This window comes from Neurospora hispaniola (genome assembly GCF_033458365.1).
Source record: "Neurospora hispaniola strain FGSC 10403 chromosome Unknown B0T23scaffold_9, whole genome shotgun sequence".
Classification (NCBI taxonomy): domain Eukaryota; kingdom Fungi; phylum Ascomycota; class Sordariomycetes; order Sordariales; family Sordariaceae; genus Neurospora; species Neurospora hispaniola.
This window is the reverse complement of record NW_026944414.1, coordinates 468,908-491,702: the sequence shown is the minus strand read 5'-3', so window position 1 is coordinate 491,702 and position 22,795 is coordinate 468,908. Positions and strand designations below refer to the sequence as shown.

The 22,795-nt window shown below is 52.0% G+C and overlaps 9 protein-coding genes across 9 annotated transcripts; 3 read left to right on the top strand and 6 right to left on the bottom strand.

Moving 5' to 3' along the window:
• Window positions 1-74: 74 nt before the first annotated feature.
• On the bottom strand, window positions 75-3,861 carry B0T23DRAFT_240834 (Spc98 family-domain-containing protein). Its single transcript, XM_062834033.1, has 2 exons — window positions 3,254-3,861; window positions 75-3,193 (listed from the first exon to the last, which is right to left on the bottom strand). The coding sequence occupies exons 1-2, from the start codon at window positions 3,717-3,719 to the stop codon at window positions 240-242; spliced, it is 3,420 nt and encodes a 1,139-aa protein (XP_062688632.1). The 5' UTR covers window positions 3,720-3,861; the 3' UTR covers window positions 75-239.
• A 143-nt stretch (window positions 3,862-4,004) lies between these two features.
• On the top strand, window positions 4,005-4,970 carry B0T23DRAFT_432457 (chromatin modification-related protein EAF7-domain-containing protein; the record flags this gene model as incomplete). Its single annotated transcript, XM_062840380.1, has 2 exons — window positions 4,005-4,236; window positions 4,306-4,970. 2 exons carry the CDS (start codon window positions 4,005-4,007, stop codon window positions 4,968-4,970), a joined length of 897 nt encoding a protein of 298 aa, XP_062688631.1.
• A 376-nt stretch (window positions 4,971-5,346) lies between these two features.
• B0T23DRAFT_240801 (DASH complex subunit Ask1-domain-containing protein) lies at window positions 5,347-7,415 on the top strand. The gene is made up of 3 exons (XM_062834032.1): window positions 5,347-5,603; window positions 5,663-5,769; window positions 5,833-7,415. Exons 1-3 carry the CDS (start codon window positions 5,513-5,515, stop codon window positions 7,096-7,098), a joined length of 1,464 nt encoding a protein of 487 aa, XP_062688630.1. The 5' UTR covers window positions 5,347-5,512; the 3' UTR covers window positions 7,099-7,415.
• B0T23DRAFT_240798 (Rhodanese-like domain-containing protein) lies at window positions 7,282-9,009 on the bottom strand. Its single transcript, XM_062834031.1, has 3 exons — window positions 8,415-9,009; window positions 8,044-8,089; window positions 7,282-7,751 (listed from the first exon to the last, which is right to left on the bottom strand). The coding sequence occupies exons 1-3, from the start codon at window positions 8,712-8,714 to the stop codon at window positions 7,465-7,467; spliced, it is 633 nt and encodes a 210-aa protein (XP_062688629.1). The 5' UTR covers window positions 8,715-9,009; the 3' UTR covers window positions 7,282-7,464.
• A 551-nt stretch (window positions 9,010-9,560) lies between these two features.
• B0T23DRAFT_240768 (cytochrome P450 61) lies at window positions 9,561-11,854 on the bottom strand. Its single transcript, XM_062834030.1, has 4 exons — window positions 11,486-11,854; window positions 11,265-11,415; window positions 9,946-11,194; window positions 9,561-9,884 (listed from the first exon to the last, which is right to left on the bottom strand). Exons 1-4 carry the CDS (start codon window positions 11,646-11,648, stop codon window positions 9,846-9,848), a joined length of 1,602 nt encoding a protein of 533 aa, XP_062688628.1. The 5' UTR covers window positions 11,649-11,854; the 3' UTR covers window positions 9,561-9,845.
• Window positions 11,855-15,847: 3,993 nt separating this feature from the next.
• Window positions 15,848-16,337, top strand: B0T23DRAFT_399455 (uncharacterized protein; the record flags this gene model as incomplete). Its single annotated transcript, XM_062838422.1, has 2 exons — window positions 15,848-16,135; window positions 16,275-16,337. 2 exons carry the CDS (start codon window positions 15,848-15,850, stop codon window positions 16,335-16,337), a joined length of 351 nt encoding a protein of 116 aa, XP_062688627.1.
• Window positions 16,338-16,817: 480 nt separating this feature from the next.
• B0T23DRAFT_407954 (uncharacterized protein) lies at window positions 16,818-17,938 on the bottom strand (the record flags this gene model as incomplete). The annotated part of the gene is made up of 3 exons (XM_062839248.1): window positions 16,818-17,263; window positions 17,350-17,800; window positions 17,894-17,938. 3 exons carry the CDS (start codon window positions 17,936-17,938, stop codon window positions 16,818-16,820), a joined length of 942 nt encoding a protein of 313 aa, XP_062688626.1.
• Window positions 17,939-18,389: 451 nt separating this feature from the next.
• On the bottom strand, window positions 18,390-19,505 carry B0T23DRAFT_389040 (uncharacterized protein). The gene is made up of 5 exons (XM_062837784.1): window positions 19,425-19,505; window positions 19,346-19,352; window positions 19,075-19,255; window positions 18,797-18,907; window positions 18,390-18,730 (listed from the first exon to the last, which is right to left on the bottom strand). Coding segments are annotated over exons 1-5 (387 nt in total). The 5' UTR covers window positions 19,426-19,505; the 3' UTR covers window positions 18,390-18,643.
• A 145-nt stretch (window positions 19,506-19,650) lies between these two features.
• On the bottom strand, window positions 19,651-21,867 carry B0T23DRAFT_389038 (uncharacterized protein). The gene is made up of 5 exons (XM_062837783.1): window positions 21,712-21,867; window positions 21,018-21,632; window positions 20,741-20,951; window positions 20,265-20,678; window positions 19,651-20,161 (listed from the first exon to the last, which is right to left on the bottom strand). The coding sequence occupies exons 1-5, from the start codon at window positions 21,826-21,828 to the stop codon at window positions 19,791-19,793; spliced, it is 1,728 nt and encodes a 575-aa protein (XP_062688624.1). The 5' UTR covers window positions 21,829-21,867; the 3' UTR covers window positions 19,651-19,790.
• Window positions 21,868-22,795: the final 928 nt, after the last annotated feature.

The window sequence follows — 22,795 nt, the reverse complement described above, 5'->3', positions numbered from 1 at the left end:
CTGCTGCTATCCTGGATGTATAAAACATATAACTATGCCATCCATGCCATACCATGCCGCTATGCCTTTCAGCAATAGTATTCATAATTCCCCATATACCTCGACACAATTCAACAAACACCTCAACACCTTGTCCCATCCTACACCCATTACCTTTTATAACCCTCCGACCCTATAGTCCCAACAATTCCTCACCTGTTATCACCATAATCTCACACCTACACCAACCCTCGCCTCACCTACCCCTGATACCTCGTCCTCCCTCCCCCCTCATAGTACCCCATCATATCCAACGCCAAAGGAACCATCTCCGCCAGACTCTCCCCCACCTTCCCCATCCCATTCCCTTGTCCATATCCAAATCCATATCCATATCCATATCCTCCCTTATTCTTACTAGCAGCCGCCTTCTCTCCCAACCCTTTACACACCGTCAAGAAAACCTCGACTTTCTTTCTGAACATGGCGTACAAACTTTCTGGTGTGTCGTTGTTGTTGGCGTACGCTTCGTCTTTGCTTTTTCCTTTCTTATTGAAGGGTGGTGGTTTCTTGTTGTTGTTGAGGGATCTCATGAGTCTGGCGAAGCGCAAGATAACAGTAAAGATTTCTTCCAGAAGCTGAAGAACGGGTGTCTGTCGCTTTCGTAAGAAGAGAGCGGACATTATTTCGTCGAGGCAGTGGGATTGTTTGTCGCGGACTAGGTCGGGGGAGCAGGATTTTCTGTTGTTCTTGTTGTTCTTGGATGATGAGGAGCGAGAGGTGCCATCTTCAGAGTGTCCGACGCTGGTGCTGTCGTCGTCTTGGGTCCCGGATCCCGTGCCAAGGAACTCTGCTTCTATCGAGTCCAGCCACTCCTCGAATTGGTTCCAGATGGTAGTGATGCCCAAGTCAAAGAAGTAGTTCGCCATCTTGGAAACGAAGTGGTTCGCCTCCGCGCAGAAGCGGATGGCGGCGTTGCTGAGGCGGGTGCGGCGAGCAAGCAGCTGGACGTCGCGAGAGAGGTGGTTGACTACGTACAACATACGTAGAATACGAAGTAGATGCTTGTTGATGCGGTCGTACTTGAGAAGAATAACGGGGGTCATGATATTTTGCAGTCCGGACGGAGCCTTGTACGACAGTCGTAGAAAGTCCAGGGCTTCCAGCCCGTCAGGGTCCATGCACTTGTTGATCTCCTCCGGGGTAAGATCGCGCACGGCGAAGCTTAGATTACCGGGTAGATCAGAGCTGTAGGTGCGGGAAAGCATTGATTTATCCATTCCTGCCGCTTCCTCTTGTCCGTCACCGCCTTTCTCACTGGCGGGCGGCTCGTAGCAATCGGAGAGAACGCCCATGAGTGCCAGACGGAGTTCGGAGCTGGCTGGTGGCCAGGTGTCTCGGCCGCCTAGTCGAAGACCCATGACACCGCCGCTGAACGCAACACCAGCTTTGCGCTCGGCGGACTCGAGGTCGGGATCGAAGAGGGCGTGAGAAAGCCGACTGCAGAGCATGCCGTTGCCTAGGAGGAAGTACTGTCTCATGAGATTGGTATGCACTCGAAGCTTGTGAGGGCCAAGGAGAAGTTTCATGCATTCGTCGTTGACAAGCTTGGACTGGGTGTCGACGAGTGAACCGAAAGAGAGCAAGGGGACAAGTGACCAGTGTGGGTTGAAGCCCTCCTCTTTGTTGTGGTCCGCGATTGAATACAAGCGGTTGTGAAGCATGGTGGTGAGCTCATCGTCGGACTCGCTGTTGTGGAGAGGTTGAGCTAGCTGGTTGATTGAGGCGAGTACAGCAGCGGCGACTTCTTCCTCACTCCTTCCGAAGTAGGTGAGCCTGTACTCGTTGGGTTCATGTGTGGTAGATGAACGTGTCGGGAACTGATCTCCTGATGCTGCGTTTTGCACCAAGCGAGTCACGGCAGCTTTGTACTCGTTGACTCTCGTTTCCAGCATTGTGATGGCATCCCAGGAGAATTGCCACTCGAGTTTGGGTGGTTGGGTAAGCGCAACGACATTCCGTTTTGAGAGGAAGTGGTCTGGATGGTGCTCTTTGAGGAAGCGCAGATTTCGTCCAGTGTCGAAGATGGAGCGGGCCATGTCTTGAGGCACAAATGAAGGCATCCTGTCCTCGTCTAGGAAGAACTCGGGTTCCTCGAGCTCGAAGCCATGATCGTCTATCCACATCTTGTCGGCCACTTTGACAAAGGACTTGCCTGAACCCGTCTTGGAGATTGGGGCGCCTTCTTCGTTCTTTAGACCAATCCACTCCTCGACGAACTCGATCCATGGCTTTGAGGCAAGGCGTAGCACTTCGCAGATGACGTCGGGTAGTAGGCCACCTTGGTACTCGGCGGCCTGAGCTTCCCGGAAGAGGCATGAGAGCATTCCTTCTTCCGATTTTTCTTCAGCCAGCTTCTTACTGAGCGCGTGGAAATACGTCAGAATGGCGTGCGCCGGCTTAACAACGGATTGTAGCTGAAGTATGGACCGGACAGCCTTGCTGCGGGCAGCAACCTCGGTCTGGACAGCCAAGACCAGTTGATCTACCACTTTTGCTAGGGCGACGCTTGTTGGCGTGGGTGATTCGAAATAAGCCGACTCAGAAAATGACAAAAGGGCCTTGACGGCGTTTCCACAATCAAGGCAAAACTGATCCATGCCTTGTATCGACTGAACAGAGACACCCGAGATCCTAAGGTGAGGTGCCGTCTTCACAAATGAGCCCTTTTCCGAATCCCATGAGAAGAGGACAGAGCTTCTCCCCTGTGCCAGCCCTAACAGACAGGCGTAGTACAAGGCATTGTCGAGGATGTCGGGAACAGGGTCTGTGCCATCGTCCGGGATATCGGTTATGAGGGCGTCGAAAGCAACAGGCCCAGCCTCGCTGATGAAGGCAACATCAGATGGACCATGGTGGGCTGTCGGATTGAATGCCTCCCAGGATTTGTACTCGGGTGTCTTGGGTTCGACGTCTTCCAATGTGAGCCAGTAGTCCTCGTCGTCGTCATCTAGATCAGCTGGGGATTCGCCTTTCTTGCCCTGTTCAGCGCTGGCAATACCGTCGGAGAGTTGTGGTTCGTTGCTGAGAGCAGCGTCTCGCAAAACGGGAGGTAGTCTGAAGAAGCTGGTCTGGCCTTCGTCTTGAAGCGGGCGTTTGAGAGAATTCAGAGGCTTGTCTTGGTCTCCGAATGGAAGGAATTGGAAAGAAGAACCTGGATTAGAGTTAGCATCTTTGTCGGCATACAGCCAGTCAGTCAGTCGCATTAACATGCCTGAGATTTCCAAGTTGGGTGAAAAGAGAGGGTTTGCGGCTTTGTCTTGGTCCAAGAACCTCGATGACGGCCAGAAATTGGGAATTGCGAAGAGGTCCGCAGAAGTGTCCCTTTCCTCAGCCATTTTGCCTTGTGCTTGTTGTGGGCGATGCTGGCAGCATTGGAGGTTAATAATGACCAAAACAGTCAATGAGTGAGAACCTTGTTGATGTGCGCAGGAAGCCAGCCTGTTGAGCCGGGGAGTGACAAAGTGACCTGAAGAGGAACCACCACCAGAGGTAGCTAGTTCCAGACAGGTCCTCTTGACCTGTACTTTCAGGGTCTCCTCACTGTGTCTTTCTTTTTTGAGGGTCGCTGGACGTATCCCATCGTCCCTTGTCGCCCCGTCGTCTGTCGTGTCGCGCTGCCGATCGCGTGTCCAACAAGCAAGCGGCCATCGAGTTGACGGGACACCAATTCCAGGCATAACCCCGCTGAAGTAAACATTGAGATGGCATGTTTCCACGCTAACCCCTGCAGCAACACCAGGTTTGTACTTGTCGAGCAAGTACCTTTCATCCTTCCAAGCTGGATAACCATTGGCCTATAGCTAAGTGAGCTTCTGAGCTTCGACTTCTCAACTTTCTACCAAACATCAACCACCACAACATCCAAGACCTGGCAATTTTGGGCAGAGCATAGCATATTTTTATATCGGCCGCTTATCCAGAGATTCACTGCTCAAATTCCCGAGTTCTACCACCCTGCGACGATGCCTCCAAAGAAAAAGGGCGGCCGCAGCAGCACGGCCGCCGCCACGCCGTCAACGGCCACACCTCGAGATGACGATGCCATGGACATTGACACCCCAGCCGCTGGAACAACACCCGTACCTGTAGCGCCCGTTGCCCAACCTCCGAAACCCAAGTTCGACCCGAATGATCCTTGGACAGATGATCAGGTCGCCTCACTGTTCAAGGGTGTGATTCGATGGAAACCCGCGGGTACGTCACATATCCCGAGGGTCACAGTATATTTCCAACATAGCCAGCTAATGCCAAACTCTCGTTTAGGTATGCATAAGCATTTCCGAATCATAGCCATTAGCGAGCATCTCCGCAACCACGGCTTCGACCCGTTCAAGAATCCTCACACGCGTATACCCGGAATTTGGGCCAAACTTAGGACGTTTTACGACCTGGATGCGATCGACGAACGAGAAAACAGCCTTGACCCTCCCGAAGAATGGGGTAAGCCCCGGCGCTACAAAGACTTCTCGCTACCTCGCGACGACTACGGCGATTTGATGCTGCAAGCGGCGCTCGCTCCTCCGGGCAGCCCGCCTAGCAGCCCAGCGGAATGGGACCCGAACGAGCCAAGTGACGAAAGAAAGAAGCGCAAGCGCACCGAAGCTGGTACCAAGACTCGCAGTAGTACTGTGGAGGACACGGATAACGAGACTTCTGCCCCTAGTCCGGTGCGGAAGTCGGCCAGAGGAGCGCGGAGTGCAAAGCGGGCGGCCAGCAAGGCTCGCAAGACCAAGGAGGAGTCCCCGGATGAGGATGAAAGCGAGGAGGAAGCATCAGACGAGGAAGAGGAATCAGGCGATGAGGAAGAAGCATCAGACGAAGAGGAGGCCGAGGCGTCCACAGCAAAGACAGCAAGGGGAACAAGAGCCCGTCCTGCTCCCAAGGCCAAACCCGTTGCCCGTGGTCGTTCAAGACCTAGTCGCCGCTAAAAGGCGCCTCGCACACAGGGGTACTTTTTCCTAGGTCGACATGTGCCGGTCAGAGTTAGCTGGTTGGTCGGCATTCTAGAACGGAGGGGATGTTGTCTTTCTCACTGCATTTGGGGCGTACTGGTGTTTTCGGGATGGAACCACAAGAGCAAAGAAAAATGCTACAGGATGGATGGCTATGGCTTATTGACTACATGACCAGCATGATTAGATACCCGAGGAAAGACAGGCAATTTGTCAATGGTTGAGTTAAAAATGCGAATCAAAAAGACAAGCTATGCATACTTTGTGAATCCATTAGACAGTCAGTGGTATTTATACTTGTACTGCACAGCAGATCCCCGGACCTCTGTGATGGCGGCCCCACCACGGCCGGCAATCATTCAATCAATGCCCCGCAACGCGACTCTACGGCCCATGACGCGCCGGAACTTACACACCAAGCCCACTGCCATCTACAATTTACACACTTCTTCCGGCTCTCCACAATCAAAACCAAACAACAACAGGACTGACTACCTAGCTGATTGCACTCCGAGATCATGTCAGTCCCCGGAACATCTAATACGAGGCCGCTAACTCTTACGGAGGAGCTGGAAAAGCTCGAGCAATCCATTACTTTGACGCTGCAAGGTCCGATCACCAAGCATCACAAGTCGACAAACAAGCCCATTGCTGACCTTCTGTCATAGAGATTGATTCCAACTTTAGCAGAGCGCATCGCATTGTCACCACGAATATCTTGCCACTAGTCGAGCAATACGGCGAGCATTCCAAATCAGTCTGGGAATCAACCAAGGTGGGACGGACATCTCATCAGCGCCTCACCCGAGCATCAAACTAACAGCCATTGGCGTCTCAGTTCTGGAAACAGTTCTTCGAGGCATCGGCCAATGTTTCGCTTTCGGGATACGAAGAGCTTGCCAATGGCAACGAAACCACAGTCTTGAATAGCAACGAGGAATCAACATCCGCGCACGATCAAACCACCCCAGCTGGAACACCTCATCCCCAGAGCGCCGGTCGCAGCCACGACATCACAATCGATGATGAATCGTCTGCTACATTCAATGCCCAAGGCCAAAACCAGGGCCGGCAGCGCACAACAAACGATTCCGTCTTGACCGATACTGGCGATGACCTCAGCGGGAGCACTCCCCGTCCACCAGCGACCAAATCGATACCTTCACGACCACAGTTCGCCAATCTCGACTCTCCATACGAGCAACTCAGGCGCCGCGAGCTCAAGGCCGCCGCCGAGGCGAACAAAACACCCGGCTTCGGTTCCGGTTCCGGCGGCGACACCATGGAAGACGACGACAGCGAGCTCATCTTCCAACAACACACAGCCCGTCTACCCGACATGTCCATGACCCCCCACCGAGCCCAAAACACTCCCTTTGGCGAGCAACAACAACAACAGCGCGGCGGAACAGCCAACAAGGACCCCATCCTCCACCGCATGCCAGACAGGAATTACCGCGTCGGAGCAACGCCACACAAAGGCCACCAGGCGAGCGGCGTATCCCCAATCAAATGGAAAGTCACCGAGAAGAAACCACCGCTCCTAGACCCCAAGGGCAAAGGCAAAGCCAGAGAAGAAAAACCACCATGGCAAGACTCCTTCATGTCCTCTCTCGAGATGGAAGTCCCCCAACTACGCTCCGCGGCATTCATGTCCCCCATCCGCTCCGCCTACCGAGGTAACACCCGCGCCGCCGCCGCCGCCTACGCTGCCCGCTCCGCGCCCCGAACGCCAGGCGTAAGCGTCCAGACACCGTTGGCTGGACGCAAGACCAAAGATGTCTTTAGCGCCAACGCCAACGCCCACACAAACGCCGGCAAGACGCCCATCCCCAAGGGGACGGTGGAAGCCAAGAAGCGGTATCTGGAGGAAATCGATTGGGAGAGCGACAGTGAGCAGGACCCCTTTGGGGGCATGAGTCCGCCCAAGACGATCCAGTTTGCGTTGCCGCCGTCGAAGCTGTTGCAGACGCCGGCGAGGGAGGCGAGTAAGAAGATTGTGGAGAATTTACTGTTGACGGCGGGGGAGATGCCGGAAGGGGAGTCGGAGTTTAGTCCGAGCGTGGTGAAGATGAATCCGGATTTGATGGATGAGACTTTTTAGTTTGGGAGCACAACGGCATGGGACAGTATGGATGATAATGAATATACCCCTTTTGTTTTTGTCTGTTAGGAAAAAGTAACCGCTCGACCATAGTTGCTTTCTTTCAATGTGAGGAAGTTTCGTTCAGCTGGATTATCAAACATGGACTCTATACCCAAGTACCAGGTCCCAGGTCCAATAATCACTTGGCCTAACCAAGACCAAGACCCATACACATTCAGTCCACATTGTCTTTTCCTTTTATTTTTTTTGTAATTTTTTTTTTTACTTGCTCTACGCAAGCCAGGTTCAAGGAAATAACCCCTTCCTCCCTCATTTTCCTTCCCCCTTCCTCCTCCCTTCAATCACACCTCATCCTCATCACCCCTAACGCTCAACCTTGCCCCCCCTCGCCGCCCAATCCAGCCAACTCCCAGGGTACTCACCCACCTTCTCCCACCCGGCCTCTCTCGCCAGTCCCGCGGCTCCTCTACTGCGTACGCCAGCCTTGCAGTAAAAAACGACTTCGCTGTCCTTGGACGGACGGGGAAACCCAAAGCGGTCTTCGAATTCGTCTTCGGAAATAAAAAAGGAGTCCGGGGAGGTGGTGATGGGGATGTTGATGGCTGTGGGGATGCGGCCTGTTTGGTGAAGTTCACCTGGTTCGCGGGTGTCTTTTTTTTTTTTTCTCAGTTAGTTGGGGTATGGTGGAAAAAAAGAGAGGGAGGAGAGGTGGTGAGGAGGTGGTGAAGAAGGGGGAGGTGGGAAGGGAAGGGAGAAGGAAGGGGGGGGGGGGGGGGGGGGTTGAATGTGGAAATATTGGGAAAAGAGAGGAAGGGGGGAAGTGAAGAGGAGGTTCAAAGGGAAGAGGGGATGGGATGGGGGTTTGGAGTGGTCATGGTGCAAGTAGGTGATGTAACGTGTAATGAGTGTAGGTAAAGGGAACGGAACTGAAGAAAGACGTACCGATGATAATAACGTTTCGGTTAGGATCTTCGATCAAGGTTTGGATCTGGTTGTGTGTCCCGATTAGCCATTGTCTTTTTCTTTAGATATCCCAGTCCCATCCTGTACAGTCCTGTGCTCATTCTTTCATTCTTTTCGTTCTTCTTCCATCGAATCGATGTCTTCCGTAGCTTTTGCCTCAGACACATTCCATCTCGGGGGATTTTCCAATCATTATCAGACTCCCGTCCCCCATCCCCAAAGGATCATCCTTTTTTTTCCTTTGTTCTTCTTTTCCTCATTTTTTTGCTCCCAAGAGTTTCGTTCAAGACTCCCCCTCCCAAAGCTCTCCCAAAAGAAAATATCACAAGGGGGGGAAAAAAAAAACCCACCTCCTCAAAAGCCCAAATCTTATTCTCTCCCGCCTTCTGTCCCTTTCCCTGCGCCTCCTGCGAGTAATACGCCGCCCTAGCCGCCCTTGTTGCTGTTGATGTATTATTTGGGCGCACAGCGGTCGAGAAAGCTCTTTTCGTCGGGATCACTTGTTGTTGTCCTTTGGTAGCAGCAGCAGCCTTGCCCAAGGTCGCGTTCGTAACACTACCGGCAACGGAAGTGGTACCGGTAGAGCCGATAGACTTCGCCGCGCCGGCAGAGAGGCGGGCGATGGAACGTCTTGTTGGGGCGGACAGCATTGTGTTTATGATGTCGGTGGTGGTGGTGATGGTCTAGTAACGGAGAGAGAGAGAGAGAGAGAAAGAAAAGATGTCGTGGCGGTCCAAAGTGGAAAGGTATAAGTCAGTAATTATCACAATCTCACTCAGTCAGGTCAGTCAGTCAATTTGCCGGCAGCGGCAGTGTGTTATGTAACGGGCTGACGGGCATGCGATATGTAATGCTCCAGCGGGCGCCGAACTGCGGAGGTGTGGGCGGGCGGGCCGCCCGGGGTAAAGGTACTTCAGCTCGAGGTAGGTAAGGTACGCTACCTACGCCGCGGGGATGGAGGTGACGTTAAGATAGTGGGGCCCGAATTCATGTGAATACACGGTACCCCACTCTATTATTTTGATGGTGGAGTCGAAACTCTCGTGGAAACTCGAAACGAAACAGAACAACAACAACTGACAACTGGTTGTCACAAAGTGTCAGATGCCAACTGAATGCAGCAACCAGCCGGTGTGCGATGATGAGTGGGTGTACAAAAAGACATCTCATGACATATCAGCTTGTGCTGTGCCTCCCGCCAGCATCCATTAAGGATCCTTTGGGGATCTCAGGCTGGCTTGGCTGGATGAGGCTCAACTTCTCTAATGTATATCACCACGCCGATTCCTTGCCTTTCACTGTCACTGGCGCCTAATTCACTTCTTATGGTATTATATTAACTATATCTTTGTTGTTGGTATCGAAGCACGCCCGGCCAAGTTTCTCTTTTCCAGGAGCCCCTTCTGCCGACATTTGTCAGTCAGGGCCAGCGACGCCCTAGAAAACCATCATTATCCATCATAAGGGTCCATGTCATCCTTTCCCCTTTTTCGCGCCGGCCTGCCATTCCAAACAACAGCCTTTTTCGCGCCTCGTGAAATCTTCGTCATCCAGAATGCAACGCTCTCTCTCCGGCGGGGGTATAATGTATAGTCGGGGGGTAATCGGGAGGGATGACTGAACTTCGGTTCATCATGTGTCTGTTTCGTCAAGTTCTTCCGTGGCCCTTTAAAAGTTGACCAAAACCCGCGATATTATATGCTTTTTCATTCCGCTGATCTCCCAGATCAAAGAAAGATCTCTTTTTTTATATTGATGTCCGCACCCAAAACCCTCTCCGTCTACCATTTGCGCTCCTCGAAAGTGAGGGGGCAGTCATCCTATATAACGTTAGCTGAAAAAGTCTCTACAAACAAAACAGAAGGAACAGTCAAGACTCACCTTGGGGAAGATGGTGGCAAACACCTTAATCTCCTCGGACAGAGGAGTGGGGTGATGCTTCCAATCGAGGAGAAGAGAAGCCTTGCCGACGAAGAGGGCAAGGTTGAGCTGAGCATAATGCTGACCGAGGCAGTAGTGAGGACCGACGCCGAAAACGAGATAGTTCTTGGCACCCTTGGCCTCGGCATCACCCGAGTAGTAACGTTCGGGGTCAAAGTAGTCGGGGTTGGGGTAAACTTCGGGGTCGCGGAGAGCCATGTAGGTGGTGGGAACCACCATGGAGCCCTTGGGGATGGTGTAATCCTCAGTGATGGGGAAAGCCTTCTTGACCAGGTAGGGGACCATGAGCACAGGAGGGCGGTAACGGAGGAGCTCACGAACAACGGCACGGGTATAGGTCATGGACTCGAGCTGCTCCATGTTGATGGGGGCGTGGATATCACCGTTGCGAACCTTGAGGTTCTCCTCACGGACACGGTCGAGCACATCAGGGCGCTGAGCCATGATCTGGAAGAGCCAAGTAGCGGCGGAGCTGGTGGCATCCTGGGAAGCGAAGAGGAAGGTGAAGATGGTCTGCGAGATCTCATAGTCGGTGAAGTCGCGGAGCAGGTGAGTAGGCTTCTCAAGACCCTCGGTGTTACCGCTGGCAACGGCCTCGCGCCACTTCTTGGAGTCAATCATCTGCTTGATCCAGGCATCCATGATGCAGGTGGCCTCGCCTCCAGCAGCCATGCGGACCTTGCTCTTCGCAGCACACTTGGCAAACTCAGCAAGGACCATATCAGCCGCCTTCTTGCCATACCACGTCTTGGTGTAGGGAATGATGATGGGGAAGTTAACAAGCTCGAGAGCGGCGGTAATCAGGTAGTAGTCGTCGGCAATCTTCTTGACAGCCTCATCGGAAATGTAGTGACCGACGAAGGAACGGCAAGAGACAGCAGTAATGACCTCACGGAAGTGGGGCATCCAGGGGACGGGCTTTCCACCGGCGTTCTTGGTGATCTCTAGGAAGGACTTGAAGTAGCGGTTGTACACCTCCTCCTGTCCGGGAAGGTAGATCTCGAGAGCCCTGCGAGTGAAGAGGCCGTTGAGACCCTTGCGGAACTCAACGTGGGCGGGGCCATCGAGGAAGACCCAGTTATCGGCGCCGAGGAGCTTGTGGGCGACATCGACGACGCAGGGCTTGACATAGCTGGGGCTGTTGAAGACCTTACGGGCCATATCGCGAGTCGAGGCAATCACGACAAACCTGCAATTCGTGTCGTTAGTTTTCCGACCAGGATTTCTCGGCGCAAGTCATACGCGGGGGTTCGACTTACTTGTGGAAAACGGAAACGCAGCTGAGAGGACCGCTCAACCACTTGGCATAGTATTCCTCGAACTTGGGGTCAAGGGACTCCAAGAAGGGTCCGATGAAGGGAATCTTCCATGATGGACCAGCGATTGTGCCCTTGTTGAGGACGTACTTGACTGCGCGCAGCAAGACTGGTCAGTATCTCTAATCGTTTGACATTTTGCGCCCAGCGGAACTGGAACATACTCTGATCCCAAGCAACAAGAACAGCAAGAAGAGTAAAGACAATAGTCCAGCCGCTCGCCTGGGAAATGGTGTCGATAACGTATTCGAGCTGGGGAGGAACAGCAACGGTGCCGAGCTTGGCGCTGGCCAGCGGCGAGGTAAAGCTGGTTGCGTTGGAAGCCATGTTGCGCGTTGCGGTCGAGGTTTACCGGCAGACTGTAGGGTTTCGGACGGGGGTGCCCAAGAGTTCACCTACACCGATAAGGCCTTTAGCGACGAGAAGCTCGGTGTGAAGCGAGATGGGGGGTTAGGAAGGGTGGAGGTGGAGGATGAGGATGGGAAAGCAGAAGAAAAAAAGGGCGGTTTTCCCCTGGGAGGTGGTACAAGGAAGGCGCAATATCTAATATAACGTAACTACAGAAAAGACACCGGGCGAAAAAAAAAAGGGGACCCGGACAGCGGATAACAACGAATGCCCGTCCAACAGGGCGATAGGCGGGTGATGGCAAGGATTAGTTAAGTTGTGAAGTGACCCCTTGGCGTCGGGTGCCGTGGGACGAGCTAGGTACCGGAAAAGAGATTTTGGGCATTCCTATTCTATGGCGCCGGCGAGCTCGACATTGCTCCCGTCGGGTCTTGCGGTTGTTTGGATTGAGTGTTGCAAGCTGGGGGGCCAATTGACCAGTAGCATGCCATTTTACCCCGGCAGCGGCGCCCAGCTTCGACCAGCTTGGGCCATTTTGAGGAGCGGGTGGGTGGGTGGAGGGAAGAGATGGAAGTGGAGGAGATTAGACGGGCAGGCACGAACTCCCGATCAATGTGCCATTTGCTGGCAAAACCACACCAGGAACCACCTGAACCACCCCACTCCGCACCACCACCACCACACAGGGGCCGGGGCCCAGGCATGTACACTACGAATCCACGGACCAAAGAGCCGCTTCCCTTTGATTTATTCGGGCAGGGTTCAACAAGTGCAACAACCGACCTCCAGAGTCCACATTGTGTGAGACACTGCTAGTCGGATCTACAGCTTTGCTTTCGGCCTCGGGACAGACTTTGTCGCAAAGAGGAAGCTCGCCAACAGCCGTCTGTTGTTAGTGTAGCTCCCAATACCGAGCTGTGTTGGGCGGGCAAAACCAAGTCCTTGTCATTTCACCTCTACACAGCAAACATTTGGACGAGTGGTGTACGATGTCTGGATACAATGGTGATTGCTCATATTCGGGATTTCTACTACACTGATCATTGATTTGAAAGGCGTGTAAACTGATGGCATCTGATAGTGCCTACCAAGGTCACCTCCATCCAATGGCACATCTGTGCCCTATCAGGCTTAGCCCAGCTTGTCCAGTGCTCGCTTCGGCACCAAGGTACCCCTGGCTGAGGTCCGTGCTCCATTCGTATTCGCATTCTCCCGCCCGTCTCTGTAAGCCAATCAATGGCTTCGTCGAATGGTGGGAATTTCTGACTTGTTGAATGACGATGATTTGTGGTCCAGATCTTTCATATGTCATGTGTACCGTACTGATCTGCTTGTCATTCCGAGCCGAAGGGCTGGTTCGAGCTTCGTACGACAATGGAAGCTCTTGTTGACCTGCATCAGGCAGTCCCCATCTCAGGGGTCAACTCATCCACAACGGTGGAAGCTGGAGTGATCTCCAGAGGCATTGGCTCCAGCATCATACACTACATACACTACGTTGGGGTCCTCCACCAAGCTTTCGGTCCGGTCCCTCGCCGAGATTACAGAATCGCCTTTCACAATGATGCTGTCGACAATGGCAAAGTCGGTCAAACTACTCGTCGCGTCGCGTCGCGAAGTGCCGTCTTCAGTGCCGCAAGTACGGCCGCTCTGCCCCTGACCCCTTCACCAGGTTGCTTGGTATTCTAGAAGGCTTCTAGCGAGGTCCACTGCCGTCAGGGTTCGTCGTCCGAGAGGTGTAGTGTAAACGTCGCTCTGGAGATCCCGAGATCCTTCCTAGACAACTCAGTAAGAAGAAAGCGGTCAATGACCAACACTGTCTCACCATCTTCATGGGATGCGAAAACATATCCTTGAACCTATGGTGATGAGCTGTGGTTTTGTTGTCGATGAGCACGAAGTCGACTTGGAAGCGGAGTGGGGGTCAAAGACCTTTGAAAAACATTGTCATGAGCCCGGTAAAGAGGACGACATCAGACGAATCCAATTCCAGAAACAATAGGGGAGCCATCCCTTTTCGGCCAGCTCGATCGAATCTGACTTGCATGTACTGTAGCTCATTGTCCGTTGACTCATCCGTCGTCCACACCGGCGTCGTTGTGTGGCTTGGAGCATGATACACCACCGCATAAGTCTGAGTCCAACCATCACCACCTCCATCAGGAATGGCACCCAATCGCATCACCGCCGCAAGCTTCTTTCCCAATCCAAAACGTGAAGCGGCGCGTTCTGTGACTCTTCTGGCTGAGCTCTTCACAAAAGCCTCTATGCAAGGTCCACGCAGGACGGTTCATGAACCTCACGAACGAACCGTTCACGTTACACTCGTAGATGGCGTAAGCTACAATAGTCACTGACAGAAAGCCACGAACAAACTTTGGAGCCTACGTACGCTATGATGCCACAAGTGACAGGTAGGAACTGACAGCGGATACGTAGCCCGAAAAGAACTTTTTTGCTTTCGGTGTGTGTGTCACAACGGCAAGAGAGCCCATTGGTTAGAAGACTCTCTGTTGAATCCCAGTTGGGAATAGTCTCATTTCTCCTCTTATGGACGCCGGGATTCGTAACCTCTATTCCCAGAACCATCATCATTCATACCTTTTACACCCACAATGTCAGCCCTGAAATTACAAACATGTGAAAACCAAGGCTGAAGTACACTACGTACATCACCACCATCATCATCATCATGCGTGGACCTTCACCCCGAGCGTTGTGACCAACGTACGTACGTATCAATAAGATTTTCAATGGACGGGTAACTAGACGTGTAAGCTTTTCGACCCTTGTGTATATCCCCGCCCCGCTGCTTATCACGGTTGGCCGCGTACGTCGAACGACCCAAACAACATACAAAACTCCCCGTTCCAACATCCCAGAGCCGTAAAAAATATGAGAAAAAGCGGTATGACGACGGCAGTGCTTCTCAATACAGCCGAAAATTCTGGTAGCCTACTTACTAACGTTGCTTGACTTAACTGACAACGAACTCTTACTGCGTAAACGAACGTAATCCATCAACGTAGCCTTCTTACCTACCTGCCGCTGTCAGCACTAAGCTGTTCGTTCGGCAATCCACTGCCGACCATTCAGTTTCTTTTTCCAACCTTTACACGCGGCTACTTTTTGTGCCTTTGTGTGACGACAACTTTTTTTTTTTTTTTTTTTTTTTTTTTTTTTTCCTTTCGTGGCGTTTCGATAATGTAACTTTTCGAAAGTTCCCCCAACTGCACAAGATGAATCATAGTGAACCATGATATGGATGGCGCAGCCACACACAACTAGACTAGTTAGCCTTACTTTGATAGTATGTAATAGACGTTACTGAGTTACGCTGAGCATTTGGCTGCCATTTTCAATATGCATCAGCCATTGACAAAGACTCTAAAATTTTTTTGGTTTCGGTGCTGTGACTCATGATGGCTTTGCTTTGCTTTGCTTTGCTTTGCTTTTTTGCTGTTCAGTAGTAATGGTTGGGCTGAGTTGACAGGGTTTCCCACGTGGTTTATGCAGGAGCATGGGTGGTGAGTTCTTACTATTCAATCTGTTGTTGTCGCAAGTATGGTAGTTGTCGTGGTTGTATGTAGGGACAAGGAATGCGTTATGCCCTTTATTTATTTTTTTTCTTTGGTTACTGTGGAGATGAGGGTAGGAGGTACACGTATGTGTGTACGCACACCTGGTAAGCACTTACATCAAGGAATGGATGGATACTGAGATACCTTGATACTGATGGTAGATGGGGAAGAAAGGCGGAGTGGCTTTGCTTTGTTCAAGGAACTCCGCCTTACCCTTCTCACCTCACCGAAATTAGTGTAGGTACCTATTGTTGTGGTTCAGATGGGTAGGGGGAGATGAGGAGGAGGAGGAAGAAAGCAGAGTTATCAAAGATGTATAAGAGGAGTAGATGGCCTCGCTTTTCAGGATGTTGTGTTTCGTTCATCATTATCATCAACAGCTTCAGACTTCAGATCTCAAGTACTACCTAGATACCTTCCTCGAGAACACAAGAACCACCCACACCACCAACCAACCAACTTGAAGCTTCACTTACACGGACACTTGAACACCACCAACACCATCTAAAGACATCCTCATCAAGACTCTTCGACCAACCATCATCATCATCACCACCCAAGGACCAACAACACCAAAGACACCAAAAAAACATAATCATGTCCGCCTCAACAAACTTCAACTTCCCCTCCCACCCCACCTCCCGCTCTCACGCCCTCCAAATCGTCCAAGGCACTCGCGCCCTCCAACAACAACAATCTTCACCTCTCGCCCCCAAGTCTTCCTCCCAATCCTCTCCTAAAAGAGATTACGCCGAATCCACCACCTCAACATCCAGTTTCTCCAGCCGAACTAGCCTCCTCAAGGACAAATTCCACTCCACTTTTGGATCTTCTTCACCGTCTTCAGACAGCAGCAAAAGCAAGAGCAAGAGCAACAGCAAGTCCGTGAGTAGTAGTCCCATGACCAACACCAGACAACAAGGGCTATTCCTACTTGGTTCATCAATGAGGATGGGGCACTGATTCTTTTTCAATGTGGGGTTTTGTGGGTGGTAGTACTAGGAAGACCTGAGATGATTTCGAGATGAGCAGCGGCACGGGAAGCGGAAAGCGGTTTGGCCTGATTATGGTCGGGTCAGATCGTTAAAAGTATCGATAGCGAGTATGGACAATGAAAGGGGTCCCTCCCTCCCCGGCACGAGGGGTGGGGCACGAGGGATGGGATAAAAAGGATGATGGGTACGCATAAGGGCATGGTTAGGAAAACGGAAAAGAAGGGAAGTAGTTAAGAGGAGGCGTTTCTTATGTCTACCTCTACCACCTGGGAACTGGATGGATGGAACGCATTGTACCTGTTATACCCGGGATAGAAAGAGGAGGGCAGCAGATGGGCGAAACAAACTGCCAGCGCAATTCAATTCAGCAGAAGTCATAGGTCGAATTGAAAATCCGATTGAACTTGAACTTATCAATCCCAGAAACCAATTGCGGCAAACGCCTCCCCAATAACCTTTTTGTTGATGGATGAAGATAGTAGAACATCAAATATCAGATACAAAGCCACACAGCTCCAAACGTACCTCTCTTCCTATTATACCTGTCTCCCTCATATCCTAGCCCTCTACCCCTAGAACATCATCATCATCATCGTAGCCGGATCAGCAGGCTTCGCATCCCCACCACCCGGGGCAGCTCCCTTCGGACCATCCTTCAACGCCGGGCTTCCATGCGCAAAGAAGAGCACCTTGATGGCCAGGGCCAAACCAAAGTGCAGCGCCACCACAACAAACAGCAACACCTTGCTCGTCTGGCGATCCGTCGCGCTGAGCACCGGATACAGGTTCCTGAGCAAAAAGGCCACCGACACGCCGAACCCCACGCCCACAAACACCCAGTTGAGGATGGTAATCGGCGACCAACTGATCAACGCCACAGGGATCCAGATGAGGTTGGAATAGCCGTATAAAGCCCAGCACTCGAGCAGGTTGGCGGACTCCGAACCAAAGTACCGCAGGGCGAGATACAAAGCGACCGGCAGGACAAAGGTGTAGCCGTAGATGAGACCAGCGGCGCCTGTTTTTTTTAATTTTTTTTATCACATATCAGCCCCCATTCTTACTAAAATCAATCACCCATTCACCCAAAGGGAAAAAACTTACCGCTCAACAACCGAAAATCATAAGCAAACACCTCCTTCCCCGTCTGCGCCAAATAATCACTAATCGTCCCGCCCAAAAACAAAATCAGCACCACCGTCGTCGCGATCCAAAACGGCCCGTACAGGTCCGGGTTTCCTTCCAACACATCCAAAAAGTTGGCTCGCGGGTAGAGCGCGGCCCAGCACCGCTGCAGCACGCTGGACGTGTCCACGTCAAAGAACTGCGCGTAGAAGGAGAGCGTCCAGAGGAAGCGCTTGCTACTTCCTGAGCTGGAGTTGTTGGAGGTGCGGGCGGCGGTTACGGGAGCGGGAAGTAACCCGCCGCCGGAGGAAGTGGAAGTGGTGGTGTGTTGGGTGGATTTGGTGCCGTTGCGCCCGAGGGGGGAGGATTCGGAAAAGTTGGATTGGTGGAATTCAAGATCTTCTTGGAGGTCGGTGTGGCCTAGGTCGCCCTGGAGAGAAGGAGAAAAAAAGGGAGGTTAGTTGGGTATGTAATAGATGACTACCATGGGAGCGGATGGGAGGGGAGGAGAGGGCGAACTAACCTCGTCGTCGACGTCTACGACTGCATCGTAGCCGGATCTGGACATCGTGGCGGTTGTTTGCTGTCTGCTGGTCGAATGTGGATTGTGATGACGAGTCCCTGGATGGTAAGCTGGTTGGAGCTTGGAGACACGCTGATAGCTGTGAATCGACTCGAAGTCAAATGGTAGAGGTACGGTTAGTTTGTGCTTGGTGTAAGTCGGTCATTCGGTAGGTAGAGGTAAGCTCCTCCAGAGCTGGTCTGGTCCCTCGGGAAGCTGGTGGTGGACAGCTGTTTCAACGTGAGCCGCGTACACCAAAGGGTAGGTAGAGAGGTACGTACCGCTGTACAATTGCGCGCACGCCCCCTGTTGGGGTCCTGAAACTGCAGCAGTGCACCCCCCCTAACGGTTTCCCGGTCCCTGCAGTAACTCCCCGCAATATGTCACGTGGGTCTAAAGTGGCCATCAAGGTAGTTGAGCTGTTCCGAGCTACATTCGCGATCAAGACGAGACTCTTCTGCAAGATCAGTGGTTTTTCTTCAAAGAGAGCTTCAATGCCCTTTTATGTATCCCCACGGGCAATGTCTGAGTTCATTCATGAGCTACCTAGGAGTCCTCGACTTGACGATCTCGTTATAGATTGTAGCCATCCATCCCCAGGTCCCGTGTTTCCCTGTCCTGTTGTCCTTATGCCGTTGCCATAACCATACCCGTTGCCCCCAAAAGCCCAAATGCGCCAAATCCTGATGCTGGTACGTAAGATGGAGCCGTCTATTTGAGCTTCTTCTTGGGGCGGAGCTGGTTGGTGTGTCCGCACTTGCGCTTACGGCAATTGGTGGCACGGGGAGGCAGACGAGCCTGGAAAGAAGTTAGGCCTTGATTTAACATTTAAGAAGGCGGACAGATGATATAGTGTATACGTACGTAGCACTTGCGGCAAATCATCTTGTCGCAGTTGAATTTGGAGGCAAGCGCCTTGAGCGAGGGCTCGATGATACCACCGCGCAGACGGAGGACCAAGTGGAGGGTCGACTCCTATAGCAGAAAGCCTCGTTAGCTAATCGACCATGACACCAAGCAATTGAATGCCATTTTTGTTCTCATCACCATCGCGACAATGGAAGTTGACCACAACAGTTGTTCTCCCTAACGCCTATAACATGTACGTCATAAGCGCAGTGTGGGGCCACCAGTCTACTGACCTTCTGGATGTTGTAGTCGGAGAGGGTACGGCCATCCTCGAGCTGCTTGCCAGCGAAAATCAGGCGCTGCTGATCGGGCGGGATGCCCTCCTTGTCCTGAATCTTCTGCTTGACATTGTCAATCGTGTCCGAGGACTCGACCTCGAGCGTGATGGTCTTGCCCGTGAGGGTCTTGACGAAGCTATACACCAGGGGTACAACGTCCCGTTTGTTAGTGACCTGACTCGACTCCGCTTGATTGCTTCGTGCTGCGGAACGTCGTAAAACTCACATTTGCACTACGGTTCAGGTCAGATTAGCATCTCGACAAATTAAGGGTTTGGTCTATAAAGCAGCATATCGGAACTTACTCTTGACCAGTTATTCCTAGGTGAAGTCAGTTGGTGGTGCAGTGGTGACTGGTGAAGGAGTGATGTGATGATGCCCGTCGGGGAACAGCAACAGGACGAAGCTATGATGGTGGGGTTATGGAAACGGCCGCTAGTGTACTTGTGGCTGTCTGGGCAAAGTGGTGCGTGCACATATCACAGTGTTTATGAGGTACGTATCTGCACTGTGCCTACATCTTCAACATGACCGGCCTTCACGGCGATAATCATCCTCAACCTCACCGGATTTGTGCTCTTCTAATGCTCAATATGGATATCTTATGTCCCAGTCCCAGTCTCGTAATGATCTAATCCCGAGAACCTGCCCAGGCAAGTATGCAAAGCAAGTCATACCTCCCCCAACCTCATCTTCCTCTTCTCCCTCTTCTCCCAACCATACAACAGCTCCTCCAGACTGTAAACCGCCTTCACCAAAGCCTTCAGTGACAGCCCCGAGATCTCCGCTGCTTTCTCATGGAACCTTCTTGCAGGTCCAGATCCCCCAAGTTGCTCGACCGACCTAAACCGCTGATGAAGCGCACCCAGCCTCTTGATATTCTTCCCATCATTAGTCTCAGGTCTCGGTTCAACCAGCGTCATCGACTTTTGCACTCGATGCATCCGAGCAATGAGCTGCTCATCAGTCATGTCTTTACTGCCGGGTTCCGGTAATCGCAGTACGTTCTCGAGAGGGAAGAGACGTTCAATTTCGGTTTCGTCTGTTTTCAAGTGTCAGTGAATCATTTGCATTCTGGCGGACATCCTGGAAGAAGAAGAAGAAGAAGAAGAAGAAGAAGAAGAAGAAGAAAAAAAAAGACATACCAGCAGCGCTCCATGATTTCAACTGCGTCTCCTGATACCAATCCAAATACTCCACCATCTGCTCCTTACTCAAAGTCCAAACCTTTTCCGCATCCATGGCTGCAAAGTCGAGCCTCCTCAGCGGCTTCTCTGGCGGATCCGCGAACTCAGCCTCCCAAGCATCCCAGTCCATCTTCAGTGTTAATGGGTCGTTGCTGTCTCGTGGATATCGCTTGACGCCATCCATGGGGTACATGTATTTGGTAGCGAGCACAAGAGAGGCGACTAGTAGCACGTCCGGGATGTCGAGGAGGGTGTAGCGAGAGGTTTTGCCGGTGAAGGAGGACGCGTCGTCTTTAATGTTTTGGCGCGTTGGGAAGGTCCAGGAGAGGTTGAGCATGAGGCAGATTTGTCGGGCGTGGAGGTGGACCTCGGCTGTATGATGATGATTAGAGTGTGTACCTTGAAAGGAAGAGTGGCGACTGGGCACAACTTACGTGGTAGAGCCAGGTCTTTGAGGTATAAGACGAGGAGTGACGGTGCTGGAAGTGGTGGTGATACCATGCCATAGTTCTTCTTAAAACCTAAGGTCAAGGTCAACAACGACTTGTGAAGCTCACTTCCGTCAAATTTTGCCCATCGTGTTAATAGTGTGCGCTGAGCCCAACCAGGCAAACGTTCCCGTAGTTCGTTCGGCACCAGTTCAAGCTGAATAGCAAGAAGAATGTCAGTAAGCGAACCTTCTTGTGAGGCCAAAACTACACACCAACTTACCGCACCAAGAAACGGCAACTGGTTGTTCTTCGCCCACCGATAAATATCCCCTACCCTCACCGGCTCCTGCTTGAGCAGACACCCCATATAAATCAGCGCCAGCACTTCCATCGGGCCAGGTAGATCCCACAGCTCGCTCTCCCAATCCTTCACCCTGCTTGACCTCCTCCTCTGGCTCTTCAGACTCTCATCAGCCGACGTGTCCGTCGTTTCCGCCTGCGAGCTGTACATGACCATCTCGCTATCGGAACCCGACTGAGAGAGCGCACCATCACCACCGCCATGTTGCGACCCCGTTCCATCGTGGTCAACCCCCTTTCCTTTCGCCTGGAGTGATGATACTCTAGAAACGCTTTTGAGACCAATGAACTTGCGGATGCGTAGGTCCCAGAGATCGCGGCAGATAGACTCGAGCTCGTCCGAGAACCCTTTTTCGCGGATCAGCCAGAGGATTTGTTTGCGCAAGATGATCTGCAGGCAGTCGAGGTAGAGTTCCTTGGCGTCGTTGCCCGAGAGATGCTTGCGCTCGGTTTCGCGGACTTCCTTTTCTTTGCGCACTACCTTGCCGGTTTTGCCATAGTTGTCGTCTTCGTCGACGTCAAATTGGATGTACCCCTGGAGATATTATGTGATCAGCGCCTGGATGGATATTGGACTCAATTGCATTTGACTGTTTTGAAGTGGTTGATCGTACCTCAACTTCATGACCGCGCTGACAATATCTTCGTCCATTCTCCGAGTAGTACTTTCGCGCACGGCATTCGGTACATCTCTGTCCGTTGGGAAACTTTCGCAGCCTTTGTTCATCCATACTCTGTAGCGCTTGGCTGCCTGCCTGCCTGCCTGCCTGTTAAGACTGTAACGTTGTTCCTCGCTATGTCCCGTCACTGATGACGCATGGTCGAGCGGGGTGGGTGAGTGAGTAGTAATGAAAACGGACGCACGGGTTCGTGAGGGGAAGGGTCAAATGACTGAACGCTGCAAGGTCTCCTGTGTGTAGAGTGAAAATGGGTATCATTCAGCTGAATAAAATAAGATAAATGGCGATAGTTACACTTGAGTTGAAAGCGTGTTGGGCAGAGATGCGACTCGCCGAAAGAATGAAAAATTCAAACCCAAGCCGAAAAAGCGCGAAACCGACTTTGCCTTTGACCTTCCTTCTGATGAAAGCCGCCAAACTCGCCAAGATACGAAACGCCGCTTTCAACCTGTTGTCAACTACTAATCACTTCAAGTTGACGGACAGCAAACTGCTCTTCAGTCTGATGTTTCGTTATGTGCAGTCTGAAGTGAAGTTAGAGTGAAAAGGCCTGGCTGACCCATCGGACACATCGACCTTTGGATCGCTAGTGGAGGCATGATTGGTATAGGTACACCACAAAGACTACCTAATTCATTGATGCTTTTATGATATCCCATAGAATGACCCACACATTGACGGAGACTAGCATATGCTTAAATCGTGAAAGTCGATACGTATGTACATGTCGACGTCAGTTGCGCCGCCAGTCATGCCTCGGTATCATTATCCCCACACGGCATGAACTTTGCTCATCCTATCGGAGACTAAACGAGACCAGAGAGGTACTCAGAACGGAGAAGCCAACCTGGACCAACCAACAACTCAATCCAGCAAACGTCCGTTGTGCTAACAAACAGCACGGCTCTTTTGCGATTCGCGAACAACCAGAATTCAATGATCCGCACCGATACAAAGACCACGAGACGCTCATGATGTTTGGCAGACGTTAGCTTCGTGCGACTCCTTCAGGAAGTCG

Coding starts and splice junctions, on each gene's coding strand:
- B0T23DRAFT_389040 (XM_062837784.1), bottom strand. Junction 18,908..19,074: donor CCGACTACAACATCCAGAAG/GTCAGTAGACTG, acceptor TTTCTGCTATAG/GAGTCGACCCTCCACTTGGT. Junction 18,731..18,796: donor TGATTTGCCGCAAGTGCTAC/GTACGTATACAC, acceptor ACTTCTTTCCAG/GCTCGTCTGCCTCCCCGTGC.
- B0T23DRAFT_240834 (XM_062834033.1), bottom strand. CDS start 3,719: ATGCCTGGAATTGGTGTCCCGTCAACTCGATGGCCGCTTGCTTGTTGG. Junction 3,194..3,253: donor ACCCAACTTGGAAATCTCAG/GCATGTTAATGC, acceptor ACTCTAATCCAG/GTTCTTCTTTCCAATTCCTT.
- B0T23DRAFT_240768 (XM_062834030.1), bottom strand. CDS start 11,648: ATGGCTTCCAACGCAACCAGCTTTACCTCGCCGCTGGCCAGCGCCAAG. Junction 11,416..11,485: donor TCTTGTTGCTTGGGATCAGA/GTATGTTCCAGT, acceptor TGCTGCGCGCAG/TCAAGTACGTCCTCAACAAG. Junction 9,885..9,945: donor TTGCCACCATCTTCCCCAAG/GTGAGTCTTGAC, acceptor AACGTTATATAG/GATGACTGCCCCCTCACTTT.
- B0T23DRAFT_240798 (XM_062834031.1), bottom strand. CDS start 8,714: ATGCTGTCCGCCCCAACAAGACGTTCCATCGCCCGCCTCTCTGCCGGC. Junction 8,090..8,414: donor AGATTTGGGCTTTTGAGGAG/GTGGGTTTTTTT, acceptor ACACACAACCAG/ATCCAAACCTTGATCGAAGA. Junction 7,752..8,043: donor CCGAAACGTTATTATCATCG/GTACGTCTTTCT, acceptor AAAAAAAAAAAG/ACACCCGCGAACCAGGTGAA.
- B0T23DRAFT_240801 (XM_062834032.1), top strand. CDS start 5,513: ATGTCAGTCCCCGGAACATCTAATACGAGGCCGCTAACTCTTACGGAG. Junction 5,604..5,662: donor CATTACTTTGACGCTGCAAG/GTCCGATCACCA, acceptor CTTCTGTCATAG/AGATTGATTCCAACTTTAGC. Junction 5,770..5,832: donor CAGTCTGGGAATCAACCAAG/GTGGGACGGACA, acceptor TTGGCGTCTCAG/TTCTGGAAACAGTTCTTCGA.
- B0T23DRAFT_389038 (XM_062837783.1), bottom strand. CDS start 21,828: ATGGATGAACAAAGGCTGCGAAAGTTTCCCAACGGACAGAGATGTACC. Junction 20,952..21,017: donor AGTTGCCGTTTCTTGGTGCG/GTAAGTTGGTGT, acceptor CTTGCTATTCAG/CTTGAACTGGTGCCGAACGA. Junction 20,679..20,740: donor CAAAGACCTGGCTCTACCAC/GTAAGTTGTGCC, acceptor ATCATCATACAG/CCGAGGTCCACCTCCACGCC.